Below are 14,644 nucleotides of genomic sequence, written 5' to 3'. Positions count from 1 at the left end.
AGGCTTCGGGTTCGATCCTAAGTACTTACCAAAACTGTTTTTTTAAGCCCCGCCCCCCAACACAACCACCCGGGCAACGATTATTTTTTTTTTTAAAGAAGTTTTAACATTTATATATATTTATATATTTAAACAGGGTTCTTACTTTGCTTCTTTTGTTTTGATCCCCCCAACACGCACACGTCTAAACCCCTGGGCAACGCCGGGTACCCCTGCTAGTCTATTATATAAACCTCACCTGTCTGATTAACTGTATGTATGCCTGCCTAAAACTTTCGACAGAGGCGACGGATTTTCACGAGATTGGTATCGTTTTGAAGCTCGACCCTTCGGACGACAAATATTGAAAAATTGGACAAAAACATTAATTCCTTCACCTTCAACTGGGCACTTGTCTACAGGGAGGGGTCGCTTTTTCACCGATACTTTCGAAAGTCATCCCCTATTTTTCGATTGACTAGCCTTAATTTAAACCTACATCACTACTGGTTTGGCGATGGACGCAACAGCAAACATGTTACGTTTTTTTTTTTTTTTCAGTCTTTTCCTCCGCGGTATGGGTTCGAGCCTGCCTTGCCTACTAACACTTTTTTTTTTTTGCTCAACACACACACCTCCAAACATCCGGGCAATGCCGGGGCACCTTGGTTAGTCTATAATATAAATCTCACTTGTCTGATTAAATGTATGTATGTTTCGCGAAAACTTTTGACAGAGGCGACGGATTTTCACAAGATTGGTATCATTTTGAAACTACTCTTCAGATGACAAATATCAAAAAAATGGTCAAAAAACATTAATTCCTTCACTCTGAACTGGGCATTTTTCTACAGGGAGGGGTTGCGTTTTTTTTTTCACCGATATTTTCGAAAGTCATCGCCTCTTTTCGATTGTCTAGCCTTAATTTAAACCTATGTAATTTCCAGTTTGGCGATGCGTGCAACAGCTAACGTGTCACTTTTTTCCCCCCACATTCTTTTCCTCCTTTACGGTACGGGTTCGAGCCTGCTTGCCTGCTACCACTTTTTTTTTTCCAACTCGCACCCTTACACACACCTCCACTTTCTTTTCCACCTTCACGTCACGGGTTCAAGTCTGCCTACTTATTACAACATTTTGTTTTTATTTTGTTGTTCAACACACACCTCCAAACACCAGGGAAACGCCGGGCACCCAGAGTAGTTTGTTTATTGTCCATACATTTCGCTGTACTCACCGACATTGTTTTGTGACATTAATGTATTCTTGCACCTGGTCATTATGCCTGTAGTTTTCAACCCATTTTATGTATCCCATTACGTATACACCGCTTTAGTTTGACTTTGATAAACTATGTGAGAATAAAGTGTCGTATATACTAAACTCTGTTGGCCCTTGCAAAAGAAAAAAATGTTCCAAATAAAGTGATTTTGAGATAATCTTGTCATTTGTCTTGAAGACATTTTTAAGTGATGAGGGAAGGAAATATAACTCGGGAGACCCCTAAGAGCACTAATTAAAGGAAGGAGGTCCTTAAGAGTTCTAAAATCAAGTTTATTACCCTTCCTAGAAGAGAAAATATTTTTAAGAGGACTAAAAAGAAAATTCAAGAGGCCACAGGAGTACTACTAAAAACACTAAATATAGTTATATTGTTATAGAAAAGTGATTCCTAAATTAATGCCTTTGGTAATAGTTATGTTGCATATTTATCTTTACATCAGTTTTTAACTCAACGGAATTAAATTACGAGGTTCCTTCAATAAGTTTCCAGACTTCTTTTCACTTGGACACTTTTATTAATAATACACACACGAAACTCTAGTCTCTTTGAAGTAATCTCCTCCAGCTGCAATGCACTTGTAACCGTTCCAACAACTTCTTGAAGGCTCTATGAAAGTCATTTTGTATAAGCATGTCAATGACCCTCGTCAAAGCCTTTTTTTATCTCCTCAATTGTCTCATAAAGACAGCATGTAAGGTTTTCCTTGAGCTTGGGGAATAACCAAAAGTCACAGGGAGCAAGGTCTGGAGTATAGGGAGGGTGAGGAACTGTCTTGATGCCCATCTTGGTCAAATAGTCTGTGACAAGGACGGAGTTGTGTATTGGTGCATTGTCTTAGTGGAAATGCCACTGACCCGATTTGAATAGTGCTGGCCTATTCCAATGGAATCTTTTCCTGAACTCCCTTAAAACCTTAAAGTAGTATTCCTTGTTGACTGTCTGTCCCATGAAAACCCAGTGTATGTAGATCATGCCCGTGCTGTCAAAAAAGGATCATCAGAAGTTTGTGTGTGGATTTGCTCTGTCTGGCCTTATTGGGTCTGGGGAAAGCAGCACCCTTCCACTATGAACTCTTGGTCTCTAGTAACCTGCAATGAAAGCTGGATCTATTGCTGTGACCCAGAGCATCAAGAACGGTGGGATCTGAATTAATCAGCTCGACCGTCTCCCTGCTGTCATGACAACGTCTTTCTGATCTTCTGTGGACACCCTTGGGACAAACTTTGTGCAAATCTTCCGCATCTTCAGTTCCTTGCAAATAATTGTGTGTACAGTCCCCACACTAACATAAAACTGTGCACTTATTGTCTCTACAGACACACGAGTATCTTTATCCATGAAATTCTTTATTTGGCCAATCAACTATGGTGTTCTGACTTCCTTAATCCTCCTACACCTCCCATCATCCTTCATAGACTTCTTGCCTTCCTTGAATCATTTATGCCAATTAGAAACTGATGCTCGATTCATACAACATGGTCCAAAAGCAGTCTGAAGCATTCCATACGTTTGTGGCATCTTTTTTTCCAATTTGAAAACAATTTCATTGTATATCGTTCTTCTAAAGTGTCTTCGTGTCCAGATTCCATTTTTGAAATTCACAAGTTGTGAAAATATTCCAGCGTTGTAGTTTGCAAAGGGTTAGAATACCAAAACCAGTCTATCCTATGAAAAGATTAATCTGGCAGCAGCCACATTTAGTGTTATTTGATATTCAGTAATTAGCGCATTTATACTTCCAGCTGTCACCAACTTCCGGTCCGTTCGATGCTGCATTTAGTCTATTCTGCTCTCTACCAATGAAAGAAAAATCCTTCTAGACTGAGACTTTTTTCCAATCCAGATCTTTTTCAGGAGCTAGATATTTTATACACTTAAAACGATCTTGTCTAACTCTGCCCTCGTGTGGAGATAAATAAATTGAAACCAAGATAATAAGACGTTAGAATCAACATGTACATATTCTATAGCACAAATACATTGACGTAAATGTTTACTATCAGAAATCGGACTTGAAAAGAAAGTTTTTGAATAGTTTTAAATGCCATTCAAATGCAAGTTGCAGTAAATCACTTTTTGAAAGGTTTCTCATGTAGGGTGGACTCACTTTAGCCGCTTTCTGGTTATTTATCCTTCACTTTTCTATTTTGACATTGATGTTATGCTCACGGGATAGTTGTTATGCTGTTGGGGCATGTCTTAAGCTGGACTTTTTTGTGTGTCCGAGTTATTAAGTAGACATCTATTATACCAAAGCTGCGTTAATTAATGTTTGTTTACCAAAGTACGGGCTGAAATATTCTTTGGTTTTGGAATTAGGTTTGAAAGAAGTTCATTTCAATTGTTATGTGTTCAAAAAACTTATCAAATTATCAATCGATTAATTTTCTATCAATTTCACACTCAATGTATGCTGAGAACAGCGGCCATCTAATCTTATACGTAATCTATTTTTATTTTTGTCTCCCTTTTACTCTGTGTCTCCCTTTTACTCTGTGTCTCCCTTTTACTCTGTGTCTCCCTTTTACTCTGTGTCTCCCTTTTACTCTGTCTCTCTCTCTCTCTCTGTCTCTCTCTGTCTCTCTCTCTCTCTCTGTCTCTCTCTGTCTCTCTCTCTCTCTCTGTCTCTCTCTCTCTCTCTCTGTCTCTCTCTCTCTCTCTCTGTCTCTGTCTCTCTCTGTCTCTCTGTCTCTCTCTCTCTCTCTGTCTCTCTCTCTCTCTCTGTCTCTCTCTCTGTCTCTGTCTCTCTCTCTGTCTCTGTCTCTCTCTGTCTCTGTCTCTCTCTCTCTCTGTCTCTCTCTCTCTCTCTCTCTGTCTCTCTCTCTCTCTGTCTCTCTCTCTCTCTGTCTCTCTCTCTCTCTGTCTCTCTCTCTCTCTGTCTCTCTCTCTCTCTGTCTCTCTCTGTCTCTCTCTCTCTCTCTCTGTCTCTCTCTCTCTCTGTCTCTCTCTCTCTCTCTCTCTCTCTCTCTCTCTCTCTCTCTCTCTCTCTCTCTCTGTCTCTGTCTCTCTCTGCGTCCCCCTCTCTCTCTCTCTCTGCGTCCCCCTCTCTCTCTCTCTCTGCGTCCCCCTCTCTCTCTCTCTCTGCGTCCCCCTCTCTCTCTCTCTCTGCGTCCCCCTCTCTCTCTCTCTCTGCGTCCCTCTCTCTCTCTCTCTCTGCGTCCCTCTCTCTCTCTCTCTCTCTCTCTGCGTCCCTCTCTCTCTCTCTCTCTGCGTCCCTCTGTCTCTCTCTCTCTGCGTCCCTCTCTGTCTCTCTCTCTCTCTCTCTCTCTCTCACTTTTACTGTGTCTTACTCTCTGTCGCACTCTCTGATACTAATGTCATACACTCCTTGCTACCAATACATCGCAACCCCATAGTTGTGCGTTCTGTGGATTTTATGTTCTCTTCTAATTCTCTTTTGTTCGTTAGCATCGTGGTTTTCACATTGGCGAGTGTTAGAGGAGGTGCATGCGGGTTCACAAGTGTAAAACAAAATATATCAAAATGAAAGGGAGAAATAATAAAATCACTTTTGCCCTTGCCACTTCCGACAGCAGAGTTATAAGTAAACACGTCCTATGCACAACTTTTACATGTGACACTTACAGTTACTACTAAACCGTTTTCCTAGCCTATATAAACATTTTGTCCTTAATTTAAAGTTAATTTTTTCCTAATGGACATACTCTCTCAAATACGTAATTCCACTGAGAGAGTACCTAAGGATTTCACTTTGATGCAATTTACTGGTTCATTTTATTTTTTCGCTTACTTCGTATAGTATTTGCCTTTCCATATATTACTATTTTATAAGTAATATATTACGTTTACCATTTCAGTTACTGTTGTGTGTATGAATATGTTCCATAACGACGTACATGTTGAATAGTTGGGTTTTATATTTTATCTGTATATTCATGTACGTGTAAATGCGTGTACGTATATACGTCGTATCATTTAGGTGATCGTATAGCATGTATATTTTAACATTTATGCAACAGTTCTGACAGGAAACGATTGACGAGGACGTATCGAAACAGTTGTAGACATACAGTTCTTTTTAACAGATGTAAATAACACAACACATACCTGAATTATTTTTGAACATTTATTTTCATGATCCGGGCAGCATCTTCCGAGATTACACGTTTTTACATCTTGGCTGCCTCAGATGACGCCGCCCCCTGCACCATAGAGAGACCAACTTTCTATGGGAAAAAAGTTGCAGGGTAGAAAAAAGGGCATCCCCCACTAGGCCACAAGTTCTATTTTGAACTCTGTCAAGGCAGGGTAAGCTGCTTCTAGCAACTCCTGCCCAGATGTGACAACAGTATTCTATCCTTGAATGTACTTGGATCTTATACAGGCATAGAACTGCATCAGCAGTAAGATATCTGCTGAATGGTAGAACAATCCCACTATATTTTCAGAAGCCTTGGCAACGGATTTGATGTACATTCCATCTCAGATCAGGAGTAAAGGTCATACTTAAAAGTTTGTCAAAATATGGAGCCTCCCCAAGATGCCAGACAGGGATGAGAGCGTTGATGGAAAGATAGAAGCTTGGTTTTAGATGCATTAAAAGTAACCAGCCACCTCTTTCTCCATTGCACCATGTGATCAAGAGTAGAGAAGAGATAATCAGAACTTGGTTGCTTATGGCCTTTGAAGTATTGCTTTAGATGGTAGTGTTATCAGCATAAATGTCTACGAATGATATTAGGGTGTAATTTGGGAGATCATTGAAAAGAATTGGGCCCAGGATGCACCCTTGAGGGACTCCAGCATTAATACTGTGAGCTTCTGATTTCTGCCCATCAACCACTACTCTTATGAACCTATCAGAGAGAAATGATTTAATAATTGAAAAAAACATTTCCAGCTATATTGCAGCTGGAGATATTGTGAAGTAAACCTTTATGCCATACCCTATCAAAGGCCTTCAATATGTCAAGGGCAATTGCCCTAGAAAGGTTGCCTCCGTCAAGAGATTCGCTAATCCTATGAGAGATAACTGTTAGCACATCTACTGTAGATCAAGCAGAATGAAAACTATATTGCATGTCACTAAGGTTATTTTTACTGAGGTGGTTGACTACTTCTGTATTTAACAGATTCCAGCAACTTACTCATGACGCACAGGAGACTGATTGGTCTCGTATTGAGAGAGAGATGACTGACCACCTTAATTTTTAAATAAGAGGTATATTGATGAGGTTTTCCAGGGTGTTAGGAAGCAATTCTCCTGAAGACAATGTTTAAACAGCTTTGGAAATATGGAAGCTAGTTCTGGTCGGAGCTTTTTCAGCACTATGATAGGAATGCCGTCAGGGTCAGTTGCTTTACTGGAATTGAGGTTATTTATTAGTTTTCTTTGCAAAATGTAAATACTCCCAACTCTAGTCAGGAAGAATGGCAATTTTTACCATGGCATGGAAGAGATATAGCGATCAGAAAGTGGCTGAGTCATTGGCTGATACAGTGCATTCAAAGCTATTATAAATCTACTCTCCTGGTGACTAAGAGAAGAGTCTATCATTCAAACACTACCGTGTTTGAATATATAGTTAAGTGGCAGTTTTAGTCATTTAGAACTGCTTTAAAGCTTAATCACTCACTCATTTTTTGAACAAATTTAAAACAATTACTACAGTTTATAGATCACCTTTTCAGTTATATTGTGAAAAAATTTTTTTCAATTTTCGTTAAGTAAAACAAAAGTTATGAATTTAGTGATGTTCAAAATCGTAAAAATTTGTGAGGTGAGCGATGTTTTTTATAACTGGTTTCCATAGCAACCACGTCGCTTCAGCGACTAGTGTTGCTACTAATTCACTGCTCTTGCGAAAAGAGAAGTAACAAGTGAAACAGAAAGAATGAAAGCAGGCGAATGCCGTACATTGTTTTACATATGTGTAAGTTATGTTATGGAGGCAAAAAAAATAAGACTGAAATTAAACAAAGAACAAGTGAATTTACTGGAAGCCTGGAAAAATCATGGATTACAATAGAAAAATGCTAACATGAAAAGTAATATGGTTAAGCTTAAACATGGAAAAGAAAAGGACAAGATATTCTAGTAAAAAATACAATAAATTTATAACTTAAAAAACATTCTTAATGCTGCCATATTTTAAAATTCAATTTAACATATACTCAATTCTTAATGCTGCAATATTTCAAGTTATAAATTTATTTTTTGCTAGAATATCTTGTCTTTTTCCACGTTTAAGCTTAACCATATTACTTTTCATGCTTGCATTTTTCTATTGTAATCACGAATGTGTATGCAGTATAATGTATGAAAGTAAAACCTGGGCAGCGAGGGTTGAGGACATGCGTTGAATGATATGCTGAATGTGTAGTATGCATTTTAAGTTGACCTCAGAAGATTAATTCTGGACAATATAGGGAATTGTGTTCAGAACACAAGCCGTCAATGGTATAGCTATGTTGGAAGAATAAATTGCAGTTCCTGGTTTAGTAAATGTAAAACATTTGAGGTAGCAGGCCAAAGAAACATGAGGAAGTGTTAAAAAAAAAAAAAAATGGATTCAAGAGAAACAAGCCACGCGCGTTATCCCTCTCTGGTTCTGTATGTGAGATGACGCCACAAAAAATAGTGAAGAAATGAATGTAGGAAGTGTGAATGGCCAAGGTTGCCTTCATATTTTCACCAAGTTTCAGAAAAATCTAATGGATGGGACAAAATTTATGGGGTAAAAAGTGTTATTTTTGCAATTTTGGGGCATTTGTGACTCCTTTTGACCTCCTAGGAATGCCGAATCTCAGTGAAAATGGGCAAACGGTGCGGTTTCACGCTTTTTTGCTTTCACTTTATTTTTTTTTTTGCTTTCACTTTATTTTTTTTTTTTTGCTTTCACTTTATTTTTTTTTTTGCTTTCACTTTATTTTTTTTTTTTGCTTTCACTTTATTTTTTTTTTTGCTTTCACTTTATTTTTTTTTTTGCTTTCACTTTTTTTTTTGCTTTCACTTTATTTTTTTTTTTGCTTTCACTTTATTTTTTTTTTTGCTTTCACTTTTTTTTTTGCTTTCACTTTTTTTTTTGCTTTCACTTTATTTTTTTTTTTGCTTTCACTTTATTTTTTTTTTTGCTTTCACTTTATTTTTTTTTTGCTTTCACTTTATTTTTTTTTTTTGCTTTCACTTTATTTTTTTTTTTGCTTTCACTTTATTTTTTTTTTTTGCTTTCACTTTATTTTTTTTTTTTGCTTTCACTTTATTTTTTTTTTTGCTTTCACTTTATTTTTTTTTTTGCTTTCACTTTATTTTTTTTTTTGCTTTCACTTTATTTTTTTTTTTGCTTTCACTTTATTTTTTTTTTTGCTTTCACTTTATTTTTTTTTTTTGCTTTCACTTTATTTTTTTTTTTGCTTTCACTTTATTTTTTTTTTTGCTTTCACTTTTTTTTTTGCTTTCACTTTTTTTTTTTTGCTTTCACTTTTTTTTTTGCTTTCACTTTATTTTTTTTTTTGCTTTCACTTTATTTTTTTTTTTGCTTTCACTTTTTTTTTTGCTTTCACTTTTTTTTTTGCTTTCACTTTTTTTTTTGCTTTCACTTTTTTTTTTTTGCTTTCACTTTATTTTTTTTTTGCTTTCACTTTATTTTTTTTTTTGCTTTCACTTTTTTTTTTTTTTGCTTTCACTTTATTTTTTTTTTTGCTTTCACTTTATTTTTTTTTTTGCTTTCACTTTATTTTTTTTTTTTGCTTTCACTTTATTTTTTTTTTTGCTTTCACTTTTTTTTTTTTTTTGCTTTCACTTTTTTTTTTGCTTTCACTTTTTTTTTTGCTTTCACTTTATTTTTTTTTTTTGCTTTCACTTTATTTTTTTTTTTGCTTTCACTTTATTTTTTTTTTTGCTTTCACTTTTTTTTTTGCTTTCACTTTTTTTTTTGCTTTCACTTTATTTTTTTTTTTGCTTTCACTTTATTTTTTTTTTTGCTTTCACTTTTTTTTTTGCTTTCACTTTTTTTTTTGCTTTCACTTTTTTTTTTTTGCTTTCACTTTATTTTTTTTTTTTGCTTTCACTTTATTTTTTTTTTGCTTTCACTTTATTTTTTTTTTTTGCTTTCACTTTTTTTTTTGCTTTCACTTTTTTTTTTTTGCTTTCACTTTATTTTTTTTTTGCTTTCACTTTATTTTTTTTTTTGCTTTCACTTTATTTTTTTTTTTGCTTTCACTTTATTTTTTTTTTTGCTTTCACTTTTTTTTTTTTTTTTGCTTTCACTTTTTTTTTTGCTTTCACTTTTTTTTTTTTGCTTTCACTTTATTTTTTTTTGCTTTCACTTTATTTTTTTTTTTTGCTTTCACTTTTTTTTTTTGCTTTCACTTTTTTTTTTGCTTTCACTTTTTTTTTTTGCTTTCACTTTTTTTTTTTTTTTTTGCTTTCACTTTTTTTTTTTTTTTTTTTTGCTTTCACTTTTTTTTTTTTTTTTTTGCTTTCACTTTTTTTTTTTTTTTTTTGCTTTCACTTTTTTTTTTTTTTTTTTTTGCTTTCACTTTTTTTTTTTTTTTTTTGCTTTCACTTTTTTTTTTTTTTTTTTGCTTTCACTTTTTTTTTTTTTTTTTTTGCTTTCACTTTTTTTTTTTTTTTTTTGCTTTCACTTTTTTTTTTTTTTTTTTTGCTTTCACTTTTTTTTTTTTTTTTTTGCTTTCACTTTTTATTCATCTTTTGTTAATTGATGAATTGTTATTTGCATTCTTCAGTTTTTCAACCTGAAACTTGTTTTCCATGTGCTAAACTTGAAATCACGGAGTACTTTGATCACAAAGTGGGTGTTGGGGGTGAGGATTTGGTGTACTTATATATAATTTTCAACCCACTAGAATTTTTTTTTTTCACCCAAACATAACTCAATCCAAGAACTGCAGGATATGTTAGCATGTATTTGTCATTAAACTATATAAAGAAAATCTTGAGGGGACAAGTTGATCAACGCGGCTTTAGTACAATAGACACATGCTTATTTTGCATATATAAACAAGAAAAATTGATGAAAATAAAAATTGGATAACTTACAATATTAATTCAAATTTAAACAAGAAAGCATGATAAAGAAAAATCCTTAAGACATGGAGTTTCAAAGCTAGTTAAATTTAAACATAAAAAAAATCAAGTCATAATCCTTAAAGCTTAAATGAAAGAATCGGCAATCCAAGGTATAAAGTTCAAAAAGTCAATTAAATTTGAAAATATATCAAGTTATTTGTAAAGTCCAAAATGAATCGTTGCAATCCAATGTGTGGATGGTTATATTGAAAATTGCAGGTCCAAAAACATCGAAAACCGAAGATCTTTGTATGAAATGGATTTATAAATAAAATAAAAATGCTTTATGGCAAGCCAAAATTTTCATTTGTAAACTTTTTTATTGGACTGATTTCACAAAAAAAGGCAAGAACACATAAAATAAAGTTGAGATTTTATCTTGCTCTTATATTAAAAGCCCACTTTTCTATTTAAAAATTATTAAAATGAACTCAATATACTCAGTCATTGATACGCGAGCTTGCATATGCCTTTGAAATATGGTGTCTTATTAAATGATTGGTTTCATTTCACTATCCTGCTGAATTTTATTTATGCATAGTTCTGCATAATTGCGTAGAATTCAAGATGAAAACGTGACACGTGGAAATATGTGACCTAGTCGGAGCATGTGCAAAAAGTCTCTACCAAGCTCTTTTCTGAATATTTGGTCTACAGAGTTGAAATTAGAGTATTTGAACCTGTAGCACACCTTCGATTTGGTTCTTAGCCGGCAAAAATTGTTGCTAAGGGGTCAAAATTGAAAACAAAATGGTTGACTCTGGCAGGATAGGTTGAATAAAACATTACTCCTGCTGTTACATTTGTGCATGCGTAAAATTAAGTATCCATAGCTGAAAATCGCTTAACTTATAACCTTTCATATTCATCTATTGGTAGCTCAGATGGTAATGATGCTGAAGAGATAACTAATGACTAAGGCTGTAGCGCTAAGCATTCTGGTTTTGATTCTAGCAGATGGGAGGCAGGTCATTTTTTTTTTTTTTTTTTTTTTTTTTTTTAATAATTATAACATTTGAAATCATTATATATATATTGGATAATAATCAATAGAAAATTGGCTCTATAATTATAGATAAGAAATTTGCACGAATTAAAATATAATATTTATGCATATTTTATTACCGGGCAATGCTGGGCGACCTGCTAGTAAATAAATAAATACAGTTTTCTTGTTTGTTTGTTTGTTTTTTGTTTTTGTTTTTTTTGTTTTTTGTTTTTTGTTTTTTTTTTTTTGTTTTTTGGGGTTTTTTTGGGTTTTTTTTACTGTTATCTTTATCTTCATAGTTGTTGTTTCACCATGTTTCGACCAACTCCTCCTCCGGCTTTCTTCAGGTGATTAACAGATAGGAAGAAGTTTTAGGAGTAAGGATTCTAATAAAAAATAAAATATAAAAAAAAAAATAAACTTATTTCCATTTTTATACTTGCAGGTGAGATCCAGAGCTGAGGATTTATTGAACATTGTATGTGCCATCCCATGATTGTTTTCTAGCCATCGTCACAATAGTAGAAAATATTACTCTGTTGCCCTGAAATCCCAAAACCCGGTTTCAAAAAGCACACAAGATGCGAATACGTCGGACGGTCTACTTCGTCGTACCATTGGCGTTGTTCTGCTTCATGGCAACCTTTATTAGAAAAAAATATACTGATTTTTCAACAGACAAAGAAATAGACTCCAAGAACAGTTTAACTGATTTCCCTTTAAGGAGCACCTACTACAAGGAGAATAACACTAGCCCAATGACTTCACCTGAACAAATAACTAGCCCAACGCCACAATCAACAACACTGCCCAAGCCACCAATAATTGGCAAAAAAACAAATTACCCATTGACTATTGATTCTCCATATTTAATAAACAATCCAGATATTTGTCAGGAGGTCAAAAATTTGACCTTTGTCATCATAGTGCACACGGCACCTAATCACTTTGAAAGACGACGAACTATACGTGAAACCTGGGCAAACAAAAACTTTTATAAGAAAATATCAGTGAGAATAATATTTCTTTTGGGCAAGCCGATCAATGACAAACTACAGTTTTCCATTGAAAATGAGAACCTGATTTACAGAGATCTGATCCAGGGAAACTTCCAGGATTCTTACAAGAACTTGACACACAAGGGAGTGCTCGGCTTCCGCTGGATCACCGAAAACTGCCAACACACCAAGATGGTGATAAAAGTTGACGACGATGTCTACGTCAACATTTTCAAGTTGTACACGGAGATCTTTCCAAAATATCACAATAAATCTCGTTACCTTTTGTGTCATGTACGCCACAAAAACACAAGCCCAATTATCCGTTCTAATGAGCCACTCAAGTGGAAAGTTAAAGATGATGAGTTCCAGGGTTTACGCTACTACCCGACAACTTACTGCAATGGTTATGTTGTCTTTATCTCCTCTGATCTTATCCGTGCCATGTACCAAGCCTCGTTTTCAACACCTTTCTTTTGGATTGATGATGTCTATCTTTATGGCCTGCTTCCTGCAAAGGTGCAAAATGTCACCTATCATAACTTAGTAAGTATTTTTACCCTCAACCAGGGACATGGACTACGCTGTTTTGTTGGTAATTCAACCTGTAAATATTTAGTGTCAAATGCATGGAGGCCAGATGTCATGAAGAGCTTATGGCTGGCAACACTGGCCAAATTGAAAAACGACAGTCGACAATACGTCAGCCATCAGCTCTTCTCCAGCCTTCGACAAATGGAATTGCAAAATGCTTTCACCGAAACACATAAACAAGTTCTCAAAATGTATCCACCCAAAAAACCTAAAAAAGCTGGCATCAAAAAGAAAGCGGTTGGCCCAAAATCCCCATCCAAAAATCAGACCAAAGGTGCTGCCAAAATTGCCGCTTTGCCAAAATCTAAAAATACCGTCAAATTAAAAAATAGTATAAAAATAAAATAGCACAACTTGTGTCAATTGGAAAAACATTGGATTCCAACTTGCCACTCTGAACTAATTTTAAGGATACCAAGTTTAATTCTATGAAAAAGATGTATAAATTGTTGTGGGGCCTAGGCAGGTTGCAATGTATCTAGGATACAAGAAAGAATAATGAAGGATATTGCCAGCAAGTCTCTTTACCAATGCATAATTCAAAAAATACTAGATATTGCATTTGTATATAAAACTTTTTCTTTTGCACAATAATTCTTCCGAATGCAGCAAGAGCAGAATGTGTTACAATTGGAATAATTCTCTAAATGCTCCCTGAAAATGACCTTAATAAATCTGCAAATATTTCAGTTCATCCTGTGCACATCTGAAAAAATACAAACTCACCTTTTACATTCCTCTAACTTATTATAAAAAAAACTTTTTTAATACATTTTTTTGGGATTATATGTATTGTTGAGAAATTTCCTATCCTCACCACAGGCTGTGATTTAAAAGGGAACTTATAAAAAATAAAAATGTTAATAAAAAGTTAATTTGGAAAATGATTTTTTTTTTTTGTTTGTTTGTTTTTTGTTTTGTTTTTTTGTTTTTTTTTTTTTTGGTGGGGTGCATCATGTTTTACATGCTATCAAGTGTTGGACAGTCATTGAGGCAAACTATTTATAGGCTGCAGGTCCCACTCACCAAAACCAACTCGATGAAGTGATCGTCCACAAAGATTGAAGAGTGTTTTTCCTGTTCTATGCAAAAAGTAAAAAATCTATTTGAACATTGTAAAAACAACTCGTTTCTTTAACACAGTAATATAAATTTCAGTACGTATTTGAATTTTTCAGATGAGAATTATTTGGATTTCTTTGACTACTGCTTTAATCTTGAGTCTTACATTGGCCGGAATGTTGTGAAAGTAACTGCACACCTTCTTCAGGTGTATCCTGTGAGACTCTGGAATCTGCACAGAATTTTGAACAGAACCTTTTACTTAATCGATGGGGGTAGCATCCTCTTGTTCCATCAGCCATGAAGTCTTAAGCAATTTGCAATTGTATTTTGAGTGTCGCCCGAACTAAGGATTAAACCTACAATTTCTAGAAGAATGTAAATTGTAACTTACAACTAAATTTTACTAAATACTTTATACATTTATGAGAACAGTAGTCCAAAGAATCCAAATAACAGGAAATTTCAATTCATTTCTTTCTTTTTTCAAATCTTCTTTGAAAGTTCCCAATTTTGTCCTTGCAATACCTTTATCCATATTTAAGTTAATAGGCAAGCCAACTCTAAAAACAGTTTAATTGATTTCCCTTTAAGAAGCACCTACTACAAGGAGAATAGCACCAGCCCAATGATTTCACTTGAACTAGCACAACGCCACAACCAAAAACGCTGCCCAAGCCATCGAT

At 34.5% G+C, this 14,644-nt stretch overlaps 1 protein-coding gene across 5 annotated transcripts in view; it reads left to right on the top strand.

Annotated features, from left to right (window-relative positions):
- Nucleotides 1-13,783, top strand: part of LOC145255396 (beta-1,3-galactosyltransferase 1-like) — a 468,791-nt gene extending 455,008 nt beyond the window's left edge. For all 5 annotated transcript variants that reach the window (XM_080113950.1, XM_080113949.1, XM_080113951.1 and 2 more), the window contains one exon: nucleotides 11,750-13,783. In XM_080113950.1, coding sequence (XP_079970076.1) covers nucleotides 11,886-13,244 — 1,359 coding nt within the window. In that variant the 5' untranslated portion in view covers nucleotides 11,750-11,885 and the 3' untranslated portion in view covers nucleotides 13,245-13,783. The remainder of the gene's footprint in view (nucleotides 1-11,749) is intronic.
- The last annotated feature ends 861 nt before the right edge of the window (nucleotides 13,784-14,644 follow it).

This window comes from Euprymna scolopes, chromosome 3 (assembly GCF_053919585.1).
Source record: "Euprymna scolopes isolate OS-2025 chromosome 3, ASM5391958v1, whole genome shotgun sequence".
NCBI classification, from domain to species: Eukaryota; Metazoa; Mollusca; class Cephalopoda; order Sepiida; family Sepiolidae; genus Euprymna; species Euprymna scolopes.
The sequence above is the reverse complement of the archived record's forward strand: the minus strand, read 5'-3'. Positions and strand labels throughout refer to the sequence as shown.